The sequence below is a fragment of the Anopheles aquasalis genome, chromosome 3, assembly GCF_943734665.1.
Source record: "Anopheles aquasalis chromosome 3, idAnoAquaMG_Q_19, whole genome shotgun sequence".
NCBI lineage: Eukaryota > Metazoa > Arthropoda > Insecta > Diptera > Culicidae > Anopheles > Anopheles aquasalis.
In genome coordinates, this window is record NC_064878.1 from 2,468,695 (window position 1) to 2,491,956 (window position 23,262).

At 43.5% G+C, this 23,262-nt stretch overlaps 5 protein-coding genes across 6 annotated transcripts; 3 read left to right on the forward strand and 2 right to left on the reverse strand.

Moving 5' to 3' along the window:
• Window positions 1-10,514: 10,514 nt before the first annotated feature.
• On the forward strand, window positions 10,515-12,697 carry LOC126574983 (feline leukemia virus subgroup C receptor-related protein 2-like). Its single transcript, XM_050235436.1, has 3 exons — window positions 10,515-11,974; window positions 12,034-12,211; window positions 12,290-12,697. Exons 1-3 carry the CDS (start codon window positions 10,647-10,649, stop codon window positions 12,482-12,484), a joined length of 1,701 nt encoding a protein of 566 aa, XP_050091393.1. The 5' UTR covers window positions 10,515-10,646; the 3' UTR covers window positions 12,485-12,697.
• Window positions 12,698-13,003: 306 nt separating this feature from the next.
• Window positions 13,004-15,632, forward strand: LOC126577944 (major facilitator superfamily domain-containing protein 8-like). Its single transcript, XM_050240026.1, has 5 exons — window positions 13,004-13,495; window positions 13,559-13,785; window positions 13,846-14,504; window positions 14,583-15,308; window positions 15,383-15,632. The coding sequence occupies exons 2-5, from the start codon at window positions 13,603-13,605 to the stop codon at window positions 15,531-15,533; spliced, it is 1,719 nt and encodes a 572-aa protein (XP_050095983.1). The 5' UTR covers window positions 13,004-13,495; window positions 13,559-13,602; the 3' UTR covers window positions 15,534-15,632.
• An 83-nt stretch (window positions 15,633-15,715) lies between these two features.
• On the forward strand, window positions 15,716-20,403 carry LOC126577948 (major facilitator superfamily domain-containing protein 8-like). Of its 2 annotated transcripts, none has more exons than XM_050240030.1 (4): window positions 15,716-16,073; window positions 16,155-16,345; window positions 16,470-16,527; window positions 20,345-20,403. In XM_050240030.1, exons 2-4 carry the CDS (start codon window positions 16,163-16,165, stop codon window positions 20,362-20,364), a joined length of 261 nt encoding a protein of 86 aa, XP_050095987.1. In that variant the 5' UTR covers window positions 15,716-16,073; window positions 16,155-16,162; the 3' UTR covers window positions 20,365-20,403. The 2 variants fall into 2 exon arrangements, with proteins under 2 accessions (XP_050095987.1, XP_050095986.1); XM_050240029.1 differs by lacking the exon at window positions 20,345-20,403 and adding an exon at window positions 17,195-17,843 and having other exon boundaries at window positions 16,470-17,122.
• Window positions 17,933-19,994, reverse strand: LOC126577945 (organic cation transporter protein-like). The gene is made up of 3 exons (XM_050240027.1): window positions 19,562-19,994; window positions 18,360-19,489; window positions 17,933-18,282 (listed from the first exon to the last, which is right to left on the reverse strand). The coding sequence occupies exons 1-3, from the start codon at window positions 19,723-19,725 to the stop codon at window positions 17,933-17,935; spliced, it is 1,644 nt and encodes a 547-aa protein (XP_050095984.1). The 5' UTR covers window positions 19,726-19,994.
• On the reverse strand, window positions 20,331-22,587 carry LOC126577947 (organic cation transporter protein-like). Its single transcript, XM_050240028.1, has 4 exons — window positions 22,129-22,587; window positions 21,827-22,061; window positions 20,752-21,640; window positions 20,331-20,686 (listed from the first exon to the last, which is right to left on the reverse strand). The coding sequence occupies exons 1-4, from the start codon at window positions 22,278-22,280 to the stop codon at window positions 20,331-20,333; spliced, it is 1,632 nt and encodes a 543-aa protein (XP_050095985.1). The 5' UTR covers window positions 22,281-22,587.
• Window positions 22,588-23,262: the final 675 nt, after the last annotated feature.

The following is a 23,262-nucleotide window of genomic DNA, read 5'->3' on the forward strand; positions in this document are numbered from 1 at the left end:
TAGTTGCCTTTTCTTCGATTCGATTCCCTCCCAGCACTTTCCCCTCGGTATGTGCATTGTTTAACATGCGGTTTGGGTCGGTCATCGACCTCTACCAAAAAGGTCCAAAAAGGTTCTGGCAGAGAGATACAAATCAGCATTGCACAACAGCCCCGTGGCCCTCCCCCAATTCTCGGGCCTTCGAACAGACGACAGGTACGATGCGTCGTTTCGTCATCATGTATCATGTTTGCTGGTGCAATGTGCTCTAGAACCAATTCCATTTGGGGACACATACCGAATGCCTGTATCAGTCAGCTGCTTGTTGCGTTATCAACCGCTGAAGATTGTGTGCGTGCGAACGTTTGAGGCAAAACTTGAGCGTCGCTCTAGCAAACAATCGGAACAATGCAGAACCGAAGGCAGAACTGTCGTAAGCTACAATCGGCTGATCATTGCCAGTCGAGAAAGTTGCATCACAAATGAAACACAGCTTGTCTGAACCGGAGCTAAGACAGCGAGGTAACCGAAAGCGAACGGAATCTTTCAACGAAGGTTCTAGGTTCTTCTTTCCTTCGTTCAAGCTTCTGTATCTTCGTTGGGGCGCTGGTTTTGCGTTTTCGTTTGCTCTTCTCGACCACCGTTAGAGCACAGGCTACACAAACACACGGCCAAAAACGACAAATCATCTACAAATATGTGCATTCTATCGGGTCCCTGGCCCCCAAACGTTCATTGACCCCCCCCCCCCCCCTTACCATCGCCACGGGGCATTTCCCGATAGTACTGCACATATCCACTGCATTGCAAAGCGGATGTTCAACATTTCCATAGCATTCATGGCAGCATGGGCTTCACTTTTGAAGGCGCTCTTTAGATACCTTATTTGCTATCAATATCTGGGGAGTCTGATAACGCACTAACTGAACCTGAACAGAAAAAATGTCAATCGAACGAACCCCAAACGTGGTGAATTTTCCTATCAACGCCTCGAGAGACCCGCCGTCTAAGCTTATCTTGTGTATAAATGCAAATGCAACACCACTCTCTCTCTCTCTCTCTCTCTCTCTGTTCACTGTTCAACAAATTTGCTCAGCGACACCATTTGCGCAGGTGAACCCGCAGACCCAGCTGGGTTTTACTTTCACTTATCTATGCTGCTGCGCCAGCCTCATCAGCGGTTAAAAAGGTGCAAACCTTTTACCCTCTACCACGCAGAAACACCACAATCCACACGCAAACCCTCGAAAACACGTGTCTTCGAACCACTTTCACTGGCCACCCCAATCAAGCGAATATCCAATAGGACCATAGCTGCTGCTTAAGGGAGCTTAATATCGTGACAAATTTCGCTCTCCTGGACTCTAGCCCAGTAGGGGGTACACACTCTTCGCACTCTCTGTACAGGTGACAACATTATCGTTTATGTTAATAAGTTGGTTCTTTTAGCTACCGCACCAGAATGGAGGCAGGATAAGCAGGAGGTTTTTTGCTGAATTACTCGCAGCCAACTTGACGTTTCATGCTGGAAGGGCTGGCTGGATTGCTTCGACTGGACATTTCTCTAAAGAATGCCTTTCAGTAAGGCCGCCGTGGTATGCAAAAATGCTCGCCACCCCCAGAGCCTTAGACCGGAAACATAATCACAACGGAAGAAAACACACGCTGTAATTAACGCACCATAATCGTCAGCCGGCCCCGGGCCTAGCATTAGCAATACAAATTTCGAACAACCACAATCTTTCCTCCACCACAAAGCGCACAAGTTGTTGGGTCACAAAGGGAACAGGGCAGGCCATCGGACCACCCCCTCGATCACCGCGGCCACTTGTGTTAATGCTGATTTTCCCGATAGGAAAACAACAGTTTAACACCCGGGCCTTCATTTGCCAAATGTAATTAAAATCAATTCCAACATACATAAATTGTTTTCCCTCCCCGTTCAACCCGCGCCACCACTCGGCCGGTTAGCCACCACCTCGATTGACCTCATTCGTGTGGTGGCCTCAATGGTCACTCAATGTTTCTAGCTAGCTCGAAAGGGTTCTTGTTGATAAAAATTAATTTGCCCACTTTCACCCCGCGGATTGCCAACAAGTGCTGCTGCTACTAGTGGTGCTGGATGAGAGCTCTTCATTCTTTTCCCACGCAGATTCATCTCATCTCCACGTGCGTGCGTATTTATACTGGCTGATAAAGAAATGAAGATCGATTACCACTATGCTACCCGGCTAATGTAGCTTGTTGTTTTTTTACTAGGGCTTAGCGAGGGAGCACGAGCACGTGAGAATTAATAAAAAAAAACTCACTCTCTCTTTCACCATCATTGCAGCACGTTGCACAAATGGGTTTTTCCCGAATTTCGCTGTTCTCATGCGAGAAACTACCACCATATTATGTCACAGTCCCGCGGGTCGATCAGCGGGGGGGTTAAGAACCACACAACAACCACCAGAAACTGCATTTCGGAGGACTATCCACGCCACCATTGCATTATTGTCGATGGGTCTGAAAAAAAACAGCCCGAGGGACTGGGAGCAGAACTGGTGAGAGCATTGATGGAATGTGACGGTGCACCATGAAAGCTGCAATCAGGCGATGATCGAATTGATTTGATAGGACGACGAAACACGATAGATTGATTATCCGATAGCGCAGGTCTATGCTGCATACTTCACAACAAAGCCCGCATTGCGTCGCATTTCCGGCAGCCCTTTCGCTAGCGCACATGAGGGTCGCCTGAACAATTCTCCAATGGGCTCTTTGGTGGTGTATTAGCTTGCCAATAATAATAAAAAAAGATGATCTCTTAAAAAAATTCGCCTCGTAGTTTCTATGAGGCTAGAACATATGCGTACTAGATCCGTACAAAAAGAAGTGCTAATCAAATACGCCCGAGATCGGCTAAACCGTCGATGATTCGCTGTTTGGCGGAAGCCGCTGGCGTGGTTTCGGCTTTGGTTCACATTTAATATTCCGCACGCACCGACCGAAGAACAGAAAACATGCGTTGCGGTCAAGCGAATAACAACCAGCGACGCAGATGCGCGAAAAAACCTGAGCAACACGAACGAACGAACGCCTACGTTGCGCGAAAAAACACGCAAAAAGCAAGAAGAAGACCCAAACGGCCAATCCGCGGGGGGGGGTCTCATTTCCATAATGGCGATCATGGTCTGCTGGCCTCAAGGTGCGTACACGCATACAAAACCCGCTGCCTGTTGCTTGGCGGATTGGTATAAATTCCCGCGTATAAAAAATGTCCTTGAATTCGCTACCATCATGATGACCATGATGATGATGATGGTGATGATGAAAAACAGCAAATTGAGCCGATTGGCGATCCGGACCACAAGTTGCTCTGCTACTCCGCTGCGTAGACCAGAGTCAAGGCCTTAGATATTGGACGCACGAGCGAACGAGCGAGCGAGCTGGTGAACGAATGAATCAGCGAACGCACAAACAAAGAAGCGCGAAATGTCCCCACCACCATCGTGCTCCACGCTGATGATCATCATATTCTTAGTTACCGATTCCGGCGCCGAACGATCGTGCAAAACTGGCCTAGCGTGCTGTTCGCCCGCTCGTGGATTCTTCAGCGAGTGTTTAGGCAAATGTTTAAGCGCTGTTTTGCGCTACTCGTTGCATATCGTTCGCACGGTCGCGGACCATTTCAAATTCCTTTCCCACTCGCAACCAGCTACCCGGATAAAATTTCCAAACCCGGGTCTCGGGGCTGGTTTAGAAACTATGAATTTCAAATATGGGTGCCCTTTCAAGGTATCAGGTAGTATAGTATCCGATTAATCGATATACTTTTAAACGATTATATTCACTTTGGTTGTAGTCTGAAAGTAACAGCCTTGCTGATTACCTTTTTAAATGTTTTACCTAAAGAAATATGGAATCAATAAAGAGCTTAATGTTCCTTCCACAGTCGAGTTGCAATCTACTAGAAACGATGTTCAGTTCTCTTCAGTGGCGATAGTAAACACGGACACACGGAACGCTACATTTCTAGTCTGGATAATGTCGCGACAAGTGCAAAATGTTACCGAAAAACATAATCGACACGACAACTAGCCGATCCATTTCATTTGTCGCTCACCATTCCATTCTAGACCATTGGCACTGGTCAGAAGTTTTTCTGCGAGCAGAACACAAAAGCAAAAACGTGCTGTGGCATCGACGGCGACAGCGAAATCATTCCGAAATGCTATTTACATAATTTGCAGACTACAAAATGACATTTTGCGCACGCAAATATCCCATTATCGTACGGAACAATGTGCCACTTTATCATCTATCTGTAGCTAGGCAAATGTAAGATAACTACAAAGAGCTAAGCCAAAGAAGATAGCAAAAACGACGCTTGTCAGGTGAAAGCGAATGAATACCTAGCATGATCTCTTCTCTGGTCAAGTGTGCGCATAAAATTAAATGCATTTCGTTTAATTTGTATAAAAGTGAGCAACTTTCAAGAGCTAATACTTCCGTTCCTCCCATTTAGCTGGCAAAATTATTTAACATTTCTTTTTTGTATTACACTCGAATTTACCTAAACTTATATCGATCATTACAACGTAAGAAATATTACTCTTTTAGATTACTAACAAGCACATTCGCATGTATCTTCTTCAAATTGTGATGCGGGCGCCTTTTTCTCTCTGGCGCATAAACTAACGCGTTCCACCCTAAGTGGATTTAATAAAGTGATAAACTGGAAAATCTCCACCAAAAACCCAACATGCACCCCCCCCCCCCCCGCGCGTTGCGTTGTGGCTACTGTTACTATCTTGGAATAATTTGCACTATCAAAAGTATAACGGAAAACCTCCATCAACAATTTGAAGTGGCGTTACTTTTCAAGTTGCTTTCCTCGCAATTACGCGTGCCAAGAGGTTTCCACTCGACCGAGCGCCTAGCTAGCGCCGAGAAGAAGGAGACCGGGCGCTACGCACTCACTGAGCAGTGCCAGTGCAAATGCCAATCATTGCAACAAACAACAATTGCCTGCAACGCATCGACCCCGAAAGTCGGACGAATTATTATGGATTTCGGATCTCTTCGGCCATAGGTCAACTTTCAATTTTCCTTCACACCATGTGCACTGCGTATGTGCACTTTGATCCCCATGAAGAGACGTGTAACATTTTCTGATTTTCCTCAAACGTACGCATTACTTATTTTTCCCCTCTGCAAAAACCGATCATTAAGAGCGTGTTTTCAAATGCTTAAAAACTAAAATAGTTTTTGCAACATATCACAAGAACGGTGCAGTATTTGGTGGAAGGTATGGGAAAGAAGATATAAGACGATGGCCACTTAAAAGCGGAACGAACGGCGGCCGTTAGTGTTATACCAGCACACAAAATTACTCACTGTTACGCACCTCTGGGGTCTGGGGTGAAGATTTCTCGTGAAGGCCAGGGTGAGAGCGTAATGGCAAACGGAAAGACAAGTTATATTGTACCGGTGGTTACTGTTGGTTTTGTGGACGCCCGCGATACGAGGTCCTAAGGGGTTGTACTATACACGAAACCATATCACTGACCAGCACCGGGAGGTGGTACCCAAAAGACCTGTAGCCACCAGGGCCGGGTGCCTGTGCCGTGAAAACGAGCCTGTAACAAAATTGGCGTGGTGAAATGGTAAATAAAATGGCAAATGGTCATTTTCTCCTTCCGCTTTTTCGCGTGTAGCCGAGGCGCACTCGCACTGCGTCCTTTAATGATACAATAATTTTACGCTCGCTCCCGACACCAACCCTTACAAGGCCACTGTCGGTGTATTTTACGATTCAACTCTCAATTTCTAAGCAAATATACTACCAGCAATAACTTCGCTGTATACGGTTATTACACAGGGTTGCTCACACAGGGGCCAGTTATTGCCAACAACTTGTACCTCTATTCCTTAGCCAGCCACTGCTGCTGCTACTGGTGCTGTTGCTAGAATGCGCACTATGTAAATCGTAATCTGTAAATTATCCAGAGCCGGCATTTGCACGGCAAACGGTGATTTCGCAGTCCACTATTTGCTTTCAGGACGAAATTAGCACGAAAAACAATCGTTCTTTGGCTCATTTCACGGATTCAGCGATAATCTTCAACTATGGCGACGTCTCACGACGAATCGAATTCTGTTTGTTTCCTTTTCCCACCAAAGACGGTCCTCGGTCCTCGTGGAAGCTGCACACACATGTCCTCACTACGCATCACCGCGTACCAAGGCAAAAAAAAACGCCCAAACCAAATGTCCACATGGTGCATGGTGTCGAATGCATCGAGGATCTGTTTTCAGAAAAGGTTCGCCTTCCTGCTGTTCGTTGAGAAGATCACGAAGCCAAAAAGTGAAGCATTAATCTCAGTTTGAAAAAGGGAAAAAATATAAACCAACACCAACGACGCATGATAACGCATCTTATCACGGCACGGGAAAATATTCAAAACTAATTTTGTCCATCCCATAGCTTTAAGATAGACGAAGAATCGGCGGCCGTATAGTGTTCTGAAACAAGTGACAAGCATTCCAGATTCATAGCAACCCTTGGAAACGTAGCAGCGGTCGCCATCTTTGGGTAATTATCAGTAAACAGGTTTAAAAAAGGGACGCCTTGTAACCGAACCGAAATCCTCAATGGCTGCGCGATGGCCCGCGAGACGACAACATTGACCCAAACGCATCCCGAAACCATGGATGTGGCCGTGGACAAGGAGGATGCGTTGGATTAGAGAACCGAGAGAATGGGAACGCGCGGACGTACGAAAAAAAAAAACCCACGGATGGAAGAGAATGCGGGTACCGGATCGCGCTAATGTAAAAGGGTACACGTTACAGCAAGAATGTGACCGGACGTTCGCATAAGCACTCCTAAGACGTCGGTGGAATGACGGGGGAACGAAATAAGAGAAGAACCTCCCTTTGATTGCCTTATGTTGTCCTGCGACCATGCGCGGACCGCGCGACCCTCAATTATATTAGATTTCTTCCCTCCTGGCACTGGATGTGTGCGGTGCGATCCATTCTAATCTTTCCCGCTGCCGCCAACCACCACGTCGTCAATAAAACTGATATTAAAAAATGAAACCTCTTTTTCGTACCGACGATCCTTTCAACTCGGCTTCGAGGATTTTCTGTGGACACCCTGAACCCATGGGGCACCGGACTGGACGGCCAAAAACATGAAACATGAGAAAACTCCCTCCGCCAAGAACTGCTGGCCGGTCAACCTGACGCGCAAGCGTGTTGTCCACCGTTGCAGCTCGCCCAACCTGCCTTTGTTCGGAATACTTTGTCATGAAACCTGCTGTTTGGAGCGCGGCACTTGCATCATCCACCCAGATTACACCCAGAGCGTAATGCACTTTTCACACTTTTATACTTAACCCTCATTCGTGTTTATTGCACACACTTCATACAGTTCGGTTTCGTGCGACTTTTCCACAAGAGTTTTCTTTAAACTTTCCCATCGTCACTCCCTTAGAGTACCTTTCACCGCAAGATAGAGGGAGTTGGAGCTTGCGGGAATGCAAAACCGCTAGTGGAGCCCTATTCCAGCGTGTCCAGCCAGCTGCATGGCTTTGGCTACCGAACACTCCGTTAGCGAAATGCACTGTTGGGTTGGAAAAGTTAATTAGTCAACCTCCAACTCGAAAGATGAAAAGGGGGGGACCATAAATAGATGGCCTCAGAAACAAGCAGCACTAGGGCGGAAATCGGTGGCAGCGGAATTGGGTGTCTGTGGCTGGCTTTCGTCTGTGACTGGAATCGGTGGCCACAGAGTTGGCACATCGGATTTCTCAGGGGCACACAGGGAACACCGGAGCGCCAATTATGATGAAGCGATGGATGCCAGCTTCGGTAGGAAATGAATGATATTTCAATTAAGTTTCCGGGATGCACATTCGTCTGTTGCGGATGTGCAGATGAAACGGAAACCATCAGCAGTCGCTGTTCTCAACGCTGTAACCGTTAGTGGCCGCGGCCCCGTTGAACTGTTTTCCCAACGAGCCAACAAACGCGCTACATTTTCTTGTCTGCAATCCCCACAATGCAACAGCTTTAATACAACGGTTTGTGCATCCGATCCCTGCATTCATTTGGTTTTCTTTTTTTTTAGGCACGGTCGCACATCGATGACCCATGGTGGTCAATTGTGCTGTTTTTAGATCATCACAGGATTTAGACAGGGTCAGCAAAACACGCAGATAACGTGCAACCATTCGATAGCGATCACCGATAGGTCAGCGACAGTGGCCTCAGGCCAAGAATATAAGTTAATTGTATTCGGAATGTGCTAGGCTCTCCGTCGAAAGTGCACAAAAAACGGCAAGCTTTTACCAACCCAACCCAACCCAACATCGAGATAAGCATCGAGACAGTTTGGCGTCACGTGGGCCTCCCCGGTAGAGAGAGAAAAAAAGGACAAGGCAGGCAGCAAAAAGCTAATTCAATGGACCCACGCAAACCGCAGCGTACATTAGCTAAAGCAAATTGCCAGTGCACAATGCAATAAAGTGCAATGCACACAGTCACTCGGAAATTGTAGCGAACCGGGCAGGCTGTGCATCGTTTTCCACCGCCAGCTTTGGCATTCGATGAATCTTCCTGTGGGCTCTTCCACTGCACCCATTGACGACAGTGTCCTGCTGTAATGGCTTCCAAATCGATTGTCGGGATCAAGCTCGGTACAGTGGCCGGTGGTACGGGTCAGTCGGGTGGGAATGGCAAGTGCAATGGCGCAACCGGCCAAGGATTGGCACATAATTCAACCGTATGAATAAATGAAATTCAATTTATTCCACACTTCCTCCCATGCTGACCTCTCCGATTGGCCTGCGGTGCCGATGCCGGAGTTAAAAAGCAAAAATTGCATTCTCTCATTGATGATGGAGAGACGGAGAGTGACTCTTCTGAGAAAATAATTAGAGTTATTGTTTTGATTAATTTTCACTTCCTTTGTGACACGGGAACCCTTTTGCAGCATTTCCTGGAATATATAGACAAGGAACAACCTCATGCTCACCAAAAACCACATGCAGAAGCGCAACTCTCTGCGCTAAATTATTTACACACTGCCGATTGTAAGTACTCTCCGGTCGGTCGCGTGCAGTACCTCCATCCATTTGTGTTTGAATTTCAGCACCAGGTGATGCACCTGCCGGTCGGCCCTTTGAAGGTCTACCGGCACGTGAACCCATCCTTTGATGTGGTTCACATTACAGCAGTTTGCATAGCAAACAAATGCTCAATAACCAGTGCTCCATTGGTTTTCCATTTGCGAAAGGACATGCATGCCAATTTGTAATTGGAATCCTTCGACATTGCTTAAGTGGAAGAGGTAGGCTGCAGGTTTGGGAATTCCGTATTGCTCAGTGGATATCGATAGGATCATGTAATTGTAATGGAGCTGGCCAATAAGCACCAGTAAATAATGTTATTAAACATTTGCATGAACCGGCAATGAAGTACGGAGATGTAAATTCCAACTGATATGAACTAAAAAATGCTTTAACCGTTACATTGGCTCGCTATATCCCAAGGAGCGGTTGTTGATCAAAAGCGGAAGTGACCGGAATGAAGTCCTTTTCCGGTTGCGATTCCGGTTAAGGCGAAGACATGGTCCCATAACCAAATCCAAGCGTAAACTTTTCAGCATTTATTTTACGTTTATGCTAGAGTTTATGCTTCGTCTGTCCTCCCGGAAAGATTCAAAATAATTGAAGATTTTTCAAAAGCACCCAAATTCGTAACTCGGCCCGCGTATCCTGCCGTTAAGAGTTGAGTTCAACCCTCATCGGCCAGTTTAAATTTCGTTTTTATGTCGCTATGTTTCGATGGCCCAGTCGACCATAATTCGAGCGTATCTCGAGCCGAGCAGTGCCGCAACATCCCAGCGAACAGTGAGAAGGTCTTCTCACTGCCAACAGGGAACGTCTTTCTATACTGAGAAACCTTCTCATGGCCGGCTGAGCCTTAACACGAGTAGAGCATAAAAACTGGACATAAAGTCGGTTAAAAGTGGGAAAGTGTTCATAAGACTGAAATACGTTTGAAAACTACCGGCGCTTTTGGAAACCGAAACATTCAATCTGATCGTTAGTGATAACCGCTGCTTTCCCGGACTTTAGTTTGATAAAATAGCACATTAGTAGGAGAAACAGCAGTTTGCTAATCGTAAGCGAACCTTATGAAGTTAGTCACATCGCAGTGCATCAGGTGGAGATGATTTATCAACCAACAAACTCAACAGATTATGCGTAATTTCTTGGAAATCTTCTAATGCCGCACACGTTTGAAGACGAACGTGCACTCCGCTGTTTTCCTCGACTGCTGGCAACAGTGTGTTCCTTCTACTTATCACCTTCAGTAAACAGAGAAATGAGGAGAACGGGTGGGCAGATAAGGTGTCTAGAACAAATTTATCACTTCACCAACCATACTCCGGGCATCGCTTCGGCAGCTTCTCATGAGATTTCACGACAATTTACTTTTTGAATGCACACAGCATGTAGCTGAAAGTGCAACAAAGAATCGTCCTTTGGACCGATTCGCAGCGGACTTGATTAACGGCGCTGGCCGACGTACACTTCGAGTCAGTACCGGACCGAGCTGCTGGAGCTAGTAGCTGGTGACGCCGTTGAAAGCGAAAGATCCTGCATAAAATGCTTGATCATCGGAATTGTGACGAAAATAGCGTTTTGGTGAAACCACCGAGTACAACGGTTGTGCTAGGTGGTAGACTGGATAGGAAAAAGTCCCTGTCCACGCCGATTATTCCGTTGCAAAATGAAAAGTTCCTATGTGTTCCGATACACGGAGTGGCCAAACACCAGTTGCGGCCGGTAGTAGTGGCACACGAGTTTGCCTACGATGATATCGCCATTCATACTGAAGTGCAGCAAGCAACGACTTATCACACTATACCGAAAAGTGCTTCCCAGTCTACATTAACGATCCCGGAAAATTACAGTTTCACGTCAGTGCAGATTCAAATTTACAGACGCCGGTGGTTTTTACTGGTGTTGACCGTGTTGAGCATTGCCGTCTCCTATGTGCAGTGGATTCAGTACAGTATTGTCGCGAACATAATGGCTAAATATTACAACATTTCTGCGGCGTGGATAGACTGGACTTCGATGATATTTATGGTCGTGTACGTTGTGCTAGTATTTCCCGTTTCGTATGTTATGGACGTAAGAAACTCGCGGCAGTCCGTTGTGATCGGAACCGTCGGCACGGCTTTAGGTGCATGGATTAAAGTATTTTCCACGAATCCGAATCAGTTTGAAATAGTGATGATCGGGCAAACTGTATCAGCAATTGCTCAAGTGTTTCTGCTCAGCATTCCTTCACGTTTGTCGGCCACATGGTTCTCCCCACAAGAAGCTTCCTCAGTTTGTGCTTTCGGTGTGTTTGGAGGCCAACTCGGGATTGCAATCGGATTTTTCTTAACACCCATGATCATAGTCAATAACGACGACGTTAGCTTAATCGGTGTAGACTTGCAGATTTTTCTCATGGGTGTAGCCGGGTTTTCCACGATGATAGCTTGCATGGTTATAGCAATTTTCAAATCAGAGCCCCCGTTCGCGCCTAGTCACGTGCAGGCGCTCCAACGTACTATGAAACCTCGTCGCAAAGATTATTGGCCGTCCGTTGTTCGCCTGTTGCAAGATGAAAATTATATTATTCTGGTAATTGCCTATGGCATTAACGTGGGACTGTTCAATGCTTTCTCCACGCTGTTGAACCAGATAGTGCTGAATTACTTCCCCGATAGTGCCACGGATGCGGGTCGCGTTGGCCTTGCTTTGATCGTTCTGGGATTAATAGGGTCAATGGTTTTTGGCTATCTGTTGGATACAAGCCATAAGTATAAGGCAACAGCTGTGTGGGTCTGTCGGTTATCAGCCGTAACAATGGTTATATTCGCGCTTGCCCTACAAAGTCGTTCCAAAAAACTGCTTGCAGTCGCATCAGTGTTTCTTGGGTAAAGTTTGGACTACGAATGCGCCATGCGCCCTTGTTCTAAGACCCATCCCTTCACAGATTTTTCATGACAGGTTTTCAGCCAATTGGATATGAATTTGCTGCAGAACTGACCTTTCCAGAGCCCGATGGTCCCGTTGTGGGGATTCTCAACATCTCAACTCAAGTTTTCGGCATCGTGATAACATTAATGATTTCGGGACTACAAAATATCTTGGGGGACTTTGTTGGGAACATAGTACGTTGAATGAAGCAGCATCATTTTAGAAAATATAACAATTTTTAATACCGCAACAATCCATCTTTGGTGTTTTAGGTTTTTGCTGCCTTTCTATTTCTGGATGGGAACATTATAGCGCTGATTCAATCGGACTTGCGGCGATATAAAACTCATTTAGAAATAGAAAACGAGGCGGCGAGGGAATTCGCAGAGGACGCAAGCACACGTTATGGAGATATCTCAAGCTACGAGGATGCACCATTGAAGCTAAAAATAGATGCGCCTATCTGATAAAACAACTTCAAGAACATAGCTGCACCGTGTTTTGCAAATGTTCAGTAGGTAATCCATGTTCCGTAAGAACATGAAGTGTTTAAAGTAGCTTTCATATTTTAAGAACCCTTTTCAAAGCCCAATGTACGTTACACCTAAAAGAATAAAAATAGCGTATAGCGTAAGGTTGAAGATGTTAAATAAAAAATATATATTGAATAAATATTTCAATTGATTGATTAATTTTAATTAATGTAAAAATAGGATGCTTTTGAAAATTATTTTTCAAACACGAATCAGAGTCTCAAATCAAATGATTAAAATAAAATAAAAAAGATTGAAATTTTGTTTCTCAAAAATAATTTCAAGCCAGTTTTTGGCCAGCCGGTTCGGCAGAGCATACAAGGAACATAGAGCAGCTGATCGGTGAAAGCATAGCTCTGATGGTATTGGTAACAGCGTCCGTGATCTTGCTGTCGTCATCTTGCTTTGGCCAGGACAGTTTGGCTTGGGATCACCTAAACAACAACGGTAAATTATATTGCTCTCAGGCTGTGGAAGCGGAATATCGTTCTTTCGGAGTATTGTACGGGTTGAACCAAACACATCGCGCCAACCTAATCTACACTCGATTGAGCCTTGACTCAAACATTCAACAAGAATTATCTTTCTGTGCGATTAGATAATGGTTTGGTGCTCTTTGACGGTGAATGATCTTTCGTTATCTGTCGTGTTGTCGTTCAGTTCAGCTTCAGCTTCATCGGGCAGTGTTTCTGGCATCATGAATGGTGCTCGTGGACACAACTATAAAAATTGGTTGAAATAGATCTGGTATCGTCAGTAATACACCGAAACTCTGTTTTATATTAAAGTGTCTGTAGATTCTTCTGCCCTTATGAACGAACACAAATAGCTGAGACGCGGTTCAGAATGAATTTGTCGAGACAAAGGAAAACAACAAACCTTCGGCGCACACAGCGTACATAGTTCACCAGGTGATCGCATTAATACATAATCATTAAACCACAGGTAAGTATTTGCGACTATTTATAACGGTAAGTGAGGCTGATTGTATTCCTGCTTTCGTTGCAGTACCTGCTCAAGTGTGGTGCATCAAAAACATTGAGTTCAACATCATGGAACGATTGAAACGATGCATCTTAAAGAAACCCTCAGCAAACGATCTCGAAGATGGACTGGAATCCCCCGAAGAATACACAGAACGTTGGACTTCAATAAGGATAATTTATTACACTATGTTCTTGATGTCTCTAGGCTTCAGCATTATTCTCACCGGAGTGTGGCCATACTTGGATAAGGTATGCTCATTACCTTCGCATTCGGTTTGATGCATCGAACTAAAATCTGCGTTCAATCAGCTTGATCCACTTGCAGGAAAAGAGTTCTTAGGATGGATTGTCGGTGCAAATCCCGTTGGGCAGATGATATTTAGTCCCCTCGTCGGATGGTGGGGTAATCGGTTAGGCTCAATCAGATTACCCCTTCTGTGTTCTTTGGCACTGTTTTCGATCGCTAGCGGCATCTACTCATGCCTTGAGCTCTTTGCGACACATCAAAAATATTGGATGTTGTATTCGCGTTTCCTGATCGGTGTCAGTTCTTCGAGCGTAGCCGTATGCCGGTCATATTTGTCGGCAGCAACGAAAATCAACGAGCGTACTGGCGCGGTGTCGATGGTTTCGTTGGCGCAAACCTTGGGATTCATCGTGGGGCCGGTCTTGCAAGGCGCAGTAACGATGTTTGGAGAGAATGGTTATCCTTTGCTTCGAAATCGTCTGCATCTTAATATGTATACCGCCACCGGATGGATCAACGTGTTAATGGGAATCTTAAACTTTTGTCTGTTTCTGCCGTTCGTGTTCAAAGAAAAACGAATAGCAGCTCGTGAGGCCATGATCAAACAGGGGATGCAGTCGGAAAAGGAAGCTTGGAAATCGATGAAACCAGATTATCTGTCCGCTTGGACGTTGATTTTCGCCTTCTTCATCTTAGTATTTAACTTCGTATTTCTCGAAACGTAAGTAAACGTTTTATTCACAATCTCTGTCCAATGTTGAGCTTTAATTGCTTTAATTCCTAAAATATTTTATTACAGTCTAGCAACCCCGCTAACAATGGATATGTTCGCTTGGACAAAAGCGGAAGCGTTGTATTACATGGCATGGATCATGGCTGTGGGTGCAGTGTTGGCCAGTGGCGTGTTTTTAATGATTGGACCGCTCTGTAAACGAATACCCGAGCAGCATGTCCTTTTGTGGGGTGGATTTTTCCTTATGGTGCTCGGTAGGGCGGTCTATATTCCAATGAGCGACCAGCCTCCCAAATTAGCACTCGTTGAGAACGTTACAGCAACGCTATTAGCCGACGATCCAACTTGGGAGGGTGTATATGGATCAAACTTTACCGATGTGCGATCTGGCATGATTCGTGTTGATTTGGACTATAAAGGACCAGCATTCGCGGAGCCCGTTTCAAACATAAGCGATGTGGTGTATACCAAAGATTTGTTAGGATGTCCATCTACTCAAGAGTGGTGTAAAACAACGCGGGGAATGACAATTTTTCAATTTCTTCTTGGCTACGCTTTCACTGCAATTGGTTACCCAATCGGAGTTACACTCATCACCACCATCTTTTCCAAAGTGCTTGGTCCTCGTCCCCAAGGCACGTGGATGGGGCTGATGACTGGTTCAGGATGTATGTCAAGAGCTCTTGGGCCGGTATTTCTTTCAACCATCTACACTAAATACGGTCTGTATTGGACATTCGGTACCACTGCGGTTATGATGGCAATAACAATGCTGTGGTTATGGCATATGAGGTACTTTTAATGATCGATAGATGGTTAGTAAATATCGAGTGAAAAATAACGTTTGTTTCCTATGTTCCTTGCAGGCAACGATTGGCTCCAGCTTCATATGAGACTAAAGATTCACGAGGGGATGAACTTGTTACAATAAACATTAAGCAGGAGGATCTAGACTCTACAGCAAACGGCCAAGAACACGATCGTAGAAGAAATAGTCATGATTTAGTTGCTAGCTGATGTTTAAAATGTGTTCATTTACTTTAACTTAACATGGTTTGTCTTTTTGTGTTCAATCGTGATAAACTTAAGAAAGTTTATGCTTTCAAAGCACGGGAACGCGATGGCTCTAATCTTTTACCTCTTGTTCCGAAACGGATTTTGCTGATGTTGGTTTCATCAATTGCTGCGTGTATCAGTGCAATGAAACTAGAGATAAGCCAGCACGCAGGAGCCGATTAAAACCGGCAAAAGGTCGACCGTACCACGTAGATAGGTTTGCGATTGTGATTGCAATCAGTCCAGTCATATTTGCTCACAAAACAGGTTCTTCGTATAACGCCAAACTGTATGTTGTGGGGTCTCATAAATCATAACCAGAGCATGTTTATGCTTCGAGTAGTCTTTCGATACATAGCATTTTTCAGTTCTGAAACGGTTAGCAGAAACTTGTTTTTTGCTTGTGGTGGGTAGTTAAAAGGGTTTGCAAGAGACTGTGAACTGCATTCGCTCGTACTGAGGTGTAAAACAATAAGTATTCTTGGCAGAGTCACTTATGTGGTAACCAGTTTAAACAAAAGCATGGCAATTATTCGTGTTACATTAGTGGATCGCATTGTTTCGTTTTATTGCATATTTCAGATACAGTCATGGAGCGTTTGGAAAATTGTATTCGTCCGAGACAAAATCTAAAAGATCGTCAAAGCATGCTAGAAACCGACGAGGAATATTGTGAAAGATGGATTACGATCCGTATCATTTATTTGAGTGGATTTTTAATGTTTTTACCCTTCGGCGTGGTGACAACATCTCTTTGGCCCTATTTGCAGGAGGTACGATGAATTGCTGTAATTGTAGACGCTTGAGCTGTTATATCTGCTCACTAAAATGCCTGATATGCCTGGACAATCGATTGTTAGTTATATTACTAAATTGCCAAACTTTCGTTTCCTACAGATGGATTCAACGAGTGGAAAAGCATTTCTGAGTGTGCTATTTGCTGCTCCACCTGCAGGTCAGCTGCTTTTCAGTCCATTAATCGGTTGGTGCTCAAATCGAATGTCTTCAGTGAGAATCCTTTTCGTGTTGTTAACGGCTCTATACATATTTTCCAACGCTCTATACAGTGTCATTGAACTATTCTCCATACCACAGCGAAAATATATCATACTGATTGCTCGTTTTGGTTTCGGTGTAGCTACATCTATCAACACGATTAGCCGGGCATACATTTCAGCTGCTACCAAAATTTCCGAGCGTACAAAGACCATTGCCATTTGTTCTTTATCACAGACATTGGGGCTATTAGTTGGACCAATCCTTCAGTCATTGTTTTCCTTACTGGGAAAGGATGGTGTGGTACTTTGTGGATTGCGCCTAAATATGTATACATCTGGCGGTTGGATCTGTGCTTTAGGTGGAACAGTGTACTTATTGCTTTTGAGTCCATCAACATTTGTGCACCGTACCATAGCATTCAAAGAAGCACTAAAACACAAAGGCATTGGCAAAGGTGTAATGGAAAATAATCAGTCGTTGCCAATGTTTCCCATTTGTATGATAATCACTGGCTACGGGTTCCTCATGTTCTTCTACGTATCTTTCCAAACGTATGTATAGAAAATCACCACCTTAAACATGAATGTGAATGACTAAATATTTCAAAAAACATATATTTTTAGGACTATTTCTCCCATCGCTTTGGATCAATTTTCCTGGAGCCACGAAGAATCACTATACTATCTCGGCATGCTCCTGACGGTGGGAACATTATGCTCGTGTTTGATATATCTGTTGCTACCTTATTTAAGTAAAAAGTACCACGAACACAATGTGCTTGTCTACTTTGCTATTCTTCCAATGTTTCTTAGTCAAGTGATGATGATTCCGACAGGGCAGCAGAAAATAGAAATAACTGATTCGGGGAGTGGCAATAGCACTGCGACATTATTCGGATGCACACAAGAGGGGTGGTGCAATTCGGTTCCCACAATCAGTCGTTACCAGTTGTCCATTTCTTATGGTATGTTGTGTGTTTCGTTTTCGGTAGGAATTGCAATAACTCAGACAATTCTTTCCAAACTACTTGGAGCTCGGCCACAGGGCCATTGGATGGCATTATATACTAGTGTTGGAGGTATAGCAAGAATCATTGGTCCGGGTACCATGTTGGTTTACATTAAATACGGTCTGTATTATCTGTTTGGTTTAGGATCGATTGTCGCTGGAGTAATGCTAATTTGGATCTGGTTTTACAGGGAATTTTTACATGCCCGTACAAAACTAGCTACAAAAGTACCCGAAGAACAAGAACTTGCTAATTTTCAATAATAAAAAGACAGACTAACTTTGTAAACCTACTTTGAATCATCTTGTACTTAAACTAGCATTGCTGAAAGATAGTTTCTTTAATAACCCAGTTATGTAGAATTTTGACGATCATTTATGTTTTTAGGCATATTCATTGCATCGTGAACGGTATCAGGTAGTTGAGTATTGAGTGTTTCAGGTAACTGTAGAATAGCAACTCCTGAAGTGATGCCAAGGCAGCCAAAAATAAGCATAGGAAGCGGTATCCATACTTTTGACAACAGAGGTGTTTGTGGCGCAATCATAGAACCAACACGGCCGATCATTGAACACACTGATAGTAAAGTTTGTCGCAGATTAGTAGGAAAAATCTCCACCGTGTAGATGTATAATGTACCAAAAGACATCGTGATTGTGAGTTTACTGAGTAGAAACAAAAACAGCCTGACGAATGGGGCGTCTGCAAAATAGAAAGAGAATATAAATTTAAAAGTGTGAAATGATTTTATAAGTGAAAAGCATATGAGCAATACTCACCAAGTGGTACAAGCCCCGAAATGATACAAAGTACGCCACTAATTATCATTGTGGCAAAAAGGGTTCGCTTCCTTCCGGTACGGTCAAGAATTAATTGCATGAGGAAAAACCCGGGCAATTCAATGAGCGACACAAGAATAAAATTGACGTATTTGTTTCCAGATAATGATACAGAGTTTAAACTAAGTCCAAAGTAGACCATCGTATTTGTAAGCCAACAAAACGAACAATTTATGACCCGTGCTGTGAGGCCACGACTATGAAACGCTTCACTTAACAGCTGTGCAAAAGATTGGGATTTTGCGGTATCGGATGGTGCCGCTTCGGAAACACTATTTGGACAAAGATTTTCTATTGTCGTCTGAGACAGCCGCTTTCCATTGACTTTTGCTGCTTTTTGTAAAATTTTTAGGGCACATGCTGGTCGATTTTTCGAAAGTAACCATCGAACACTTTCCGTAGTTGTAAACAGAAATGCCGTTGCCAGAAATCCAGAGAAGTATAAAGTACGCAGCAAAATACGCCAATTATTAATATACATCGCTAGCAGACCAAGTAAAGCCTCTCCGAACGAAAAAGCACAAGAAATGATATTGTTTCCGGTAACGCGTTTTTTAGAACCTACTAGTTCAAGCGCAAGGATGAAAGCTGTCGTATACATCGTAGATCCAATGGCAGGGTCCAAAAATTCAAACACCAGGAACATTGCATAGCTATTAGCAAATGATCTGATCACACCACAAAGCGCACTACCAGCTACACTAATTAGCAGGATCCATCGCCTTCCAAATTGATCAGACAGATATCCGGCAATAGGAAGAGCCACAAACTGGCCTATGTTATTCATCGTTCCAACGAGAGCTAATTTCCAGTCGTTTTCGTCACAATTTATACCAAAATCACGTACTATGGTAACTTCGCCGGTACGATAAACGAAACTCGTGCATGAGATTATATTGGAAACATTAAACGCTGCTGCAGTACACGTTTCGGTAAGTGTAGTATCATTGATTGGTTGAAACCGGTGACAACGTTCTGGATGTCCGTTACGATCGAAAGGAAGCGCTAAATTACTCCATGCAACATCATACACAGCTGCATCGGGAAGATCACACTCTGGCACGTAACATCTGTAAAAATGTTTATTTTTTTTTATCAGAATGCTACAAGCAAGGTATCATATATACAATAATCAAACCAACCTGTAATCCATGTTTCCTGCCGTAAAAACGTAGCTGAATGTAAAAAAGGCGTTCAACATGATCGGTAAAATCATGAGAGCGTATTGCCATACTTGAAACGGTCCAAACTGACCAATTTCAGAGAGTACTTGATCTAATTCGATACTATCCTCTGTGGTCGGCATTATCGGCACTCTTCTCTCTTTTCACAACTAGCAGTGGTGCTGAAATTGACTGAATATTCTTTGAGCGTACCAGCATGTCTGGCTAAAAACAACATATGTAATTACTTGCACCACTTTAAGCGAAATTCTCCGCTAAACACACGAATAAAATCTATTTTTGTTTCTTGCTACAAACGCTGTTGCTGTCCCACTGAATGGAGAAATGAAACTGCGCAAACTCGTTGTCTTATGCTGCTGCTGTGTCACTATTAATTGAAGTTCAGTCTACGGTCAATCGCGAATCAACATCACTGGCATTGAGTTTTTATAGGCATCGAGAATCTGGTAATTGATTGCGATTGACACACATACAACAGCAGAATGAGATGTCTTGTTTTAATTGTGAGCCAGTTGCATAATTCCATCGTTATCATCATCCAAAGCATGTGTTGACCGTGCGGCCGAGTGCGTGATACGCAAGTGAAAAGAAAAAAGTAAATCATACCGTCTCTGCTAAACTCAACGGTTTTGTAACGGAATTCTGGGGCCAATAATCACTGGAGATTGTTTGTAAATAATAGGGGTTTTATTGGAATATTAGCAGGTTTGCTGATTTTAAAACATATTTATTCACTTTCAGAACGCTCAGATACGGAATGATCCTGTTTGAGATTTTCAGCTTCACTGGCCGTGTTGGGAAGCCGAACATTGCCGGTTTCTGGGAATTCTAGACCCGCAAAGGCCGCCAATATAGCAATGGATCCGAAGAGTATCATGGGTAAAGGCTTCCATGCCCTTGCAAGCAGCGGCATTTGCGGGGCAACAACTGATCCTAGTCGCCCAATCATGGAGCATATCGATAGCAAACTTTGGCGTAGATTTGTTGGAAATATTTCTGCTGTATAGACGTACAGAACACCAAACGAAAACGATATTGCCATTTTGCTCAATAGAAACATAGTCGTATTGATCCATTGAATATCTGAAATTGATTAAAAAAATATCGTTATTACTTGTTTGATATTATTCTGACAATTATATTATTACCATTCGGTATAGCTAGTGTAATGAGGCATAACACTCCACACAGTGCTAACGACAGGAACTGGGTTGTACGTCGTGGAAATCGATTCATGATGAAGTTCATGCTAAGTGCAGCAGGTATTTCAACGAGTGTTATAAGGATGAAATTAACGTTTTTGTTGCCAGCCAACGTGACAGAGTTTAGTGTTAGCCCGTAGTATACCATTACATTGGTAAACCAACAAAATGAGCAGATGGCCAAACGAATGGTGAGTCTTCTGTAGTTAAGCACTTCTCGAAACTGTTGTAGTAAAGAAGGATTTTCATCGGTTGGAACACGTTGGTAGTGTTCTCCATCAAAGAGTTTTCGAGTATTTTCCGAAAGTGTTCGTCGATTGGCGTGTGCAGCTTTCTCCAAAATAGAAACTGCGTCGGAACGCCGACCTTTGGAGAGAAGCCAACGCACACTTTCCGCGGTAATCCAGAGAAAGGACAATGAAACTAATCCTGGGACGAAAAGGGCCAACAAGTAATATCGCCAATTGTGGATAAACATTGCAATTAATCCCATGGCAGCTTCACCTAAGGCGAACACTACGAGGCACAAGCTTTTGGCTAGAACCCGTTGTTTGGGTCCAACGAGTTCCTGCCCTAATATAAATGCGGTAGTGTACATGGTAGAACCCAACAACGGTTCTAAAAATTCGAATACTAAGAACATTTCATAATTCACTGAAAAGGACCTAATAATGCCAAGAGTTGATCCTAAAGCAACGGAAACTAACAGAGCCAGCTTTCTACCGTAACGATCTGAAAAAATTCCTCCAATCAAAAGTGCTAATCCTTGCGCAATACTGTGGACGGTTCCAACCATTGCTATTTTCCATGCGTTCTCATCACATTGGAGCCCGAACTATAAATCAGAGAATATAGAAGAGAATCAAAATGATGAAAAAGTGAAAAATAGGATAGGGATGATAACTAAAGATGACACTAATTCAGTAATTGATTAACTTATCGCAATCAAATGGTTTAATGAAGCTGTCATCAGGTAACATTTGCTGTTAGACTTTGATATCCGGTGTGGAAGATTGCTTACCTCATTGACAATGGTTTTCTCGTCATTATCTTGGTAGACGAACTCGTGGCATCGCGTGATAAACGAACTGTTAAAGTCATTAGGTTGACAATTAAGGTAATCAGTGCTGATATTTGCTAGCAACTCATAACGCTCGCACTTTGATGGTTGATTATCGTCAAATGGAACAGCTGCCTTTAGCCATACCGGCAAGTATGTGGTATCAGTGCGATTCTCACAGTCAGGGATGAGACATCTACAACACAATATTAAAATATAATCTGTAGTGTACATGGAAATCAAAATAGCGTCACCTTCCTTACCTATAGTTAAGATCGGCCGCACTGAACACATACGACAAGTTTGAAAAAGCATTAAACACTAGTGGCAAAACCATCAATAAAAATTGTCGCAGTTGAAACCAACCAAATGTTCCTATTTCGATAAGTATATCATCAAGTGCTATATCAGTCATTTTGAGAAGAAAAGAACACCTTGTTTCAATACTGATTGTTTCGGACAAGATTCAATTGGTGTAACCGGGCGCAATAGAACACTGTGTGTTTTGAGTGGAATCCAATCTCAAACTGCTAAAGCGCGTTGCGTCGCCCAGCGGTGTAGAAGCTGACATGCGTGTTTATCATTTACGATTATTTCTAGAGCATCGTGTGTTTGACATGCGTATGATTGTTCAAGAAAGCAACTGATAGTATGAGTGTAGCGCTTCACCGGTTCAGTGGTAGTAGCTAGATGTTTGTGCTCATCTCGCGAATGATGGTCAGTTTTTGCCGGGTAGCTTATTTTTAGATTTGCGATTTAAATAAATATAGCTAAAAATTTAGAGCATAATTACGACTACTATGTTACGTCGCTCATTTCAGTCTCGAAATATAGTTTTGCAATGAGCGTGTCTCAAACATAGTCTATCCTCGTTGTTTCGAAATTGCACACAAAATAGCGCCAACATGTTGATCTTTAATAATAAAAAGGAGAGAGATAGCAGGTTGAAGTTTACGGTCACCATAGCTATTATGTTGCACATTAAGATTTATTTACACCTTTCATGTATCGCCCGATCGGTCTTATCTTATCTTGTTCGCGGTTTCGCCACAGCACGCCATATTCAAAGCATCATATTATGATATCGATTAGATCTTATTTCGTTTTCCATTTCACTAATAGGCCACAGCAAATGTGGTTAAAAATGTAATTAAATAAAATATTTTAAATCCACTCAATAGCATTTATTAGTATATTACAAACACAAGAAATAGATATTATAGTCAATCATATTTAAATATACTATAAACATGCGCAATTTGAGTTATTTCAGGCCTTGTAGTCTAAAATCATTGTGAGATAATTTGTTTTAATAAACATAAATAGGCAAAGCGATGCCACAGCGTCGGTTGATACCCTCCCGTTTAATATCTTGTCGTGTTGGCTGCCTGCTGCAT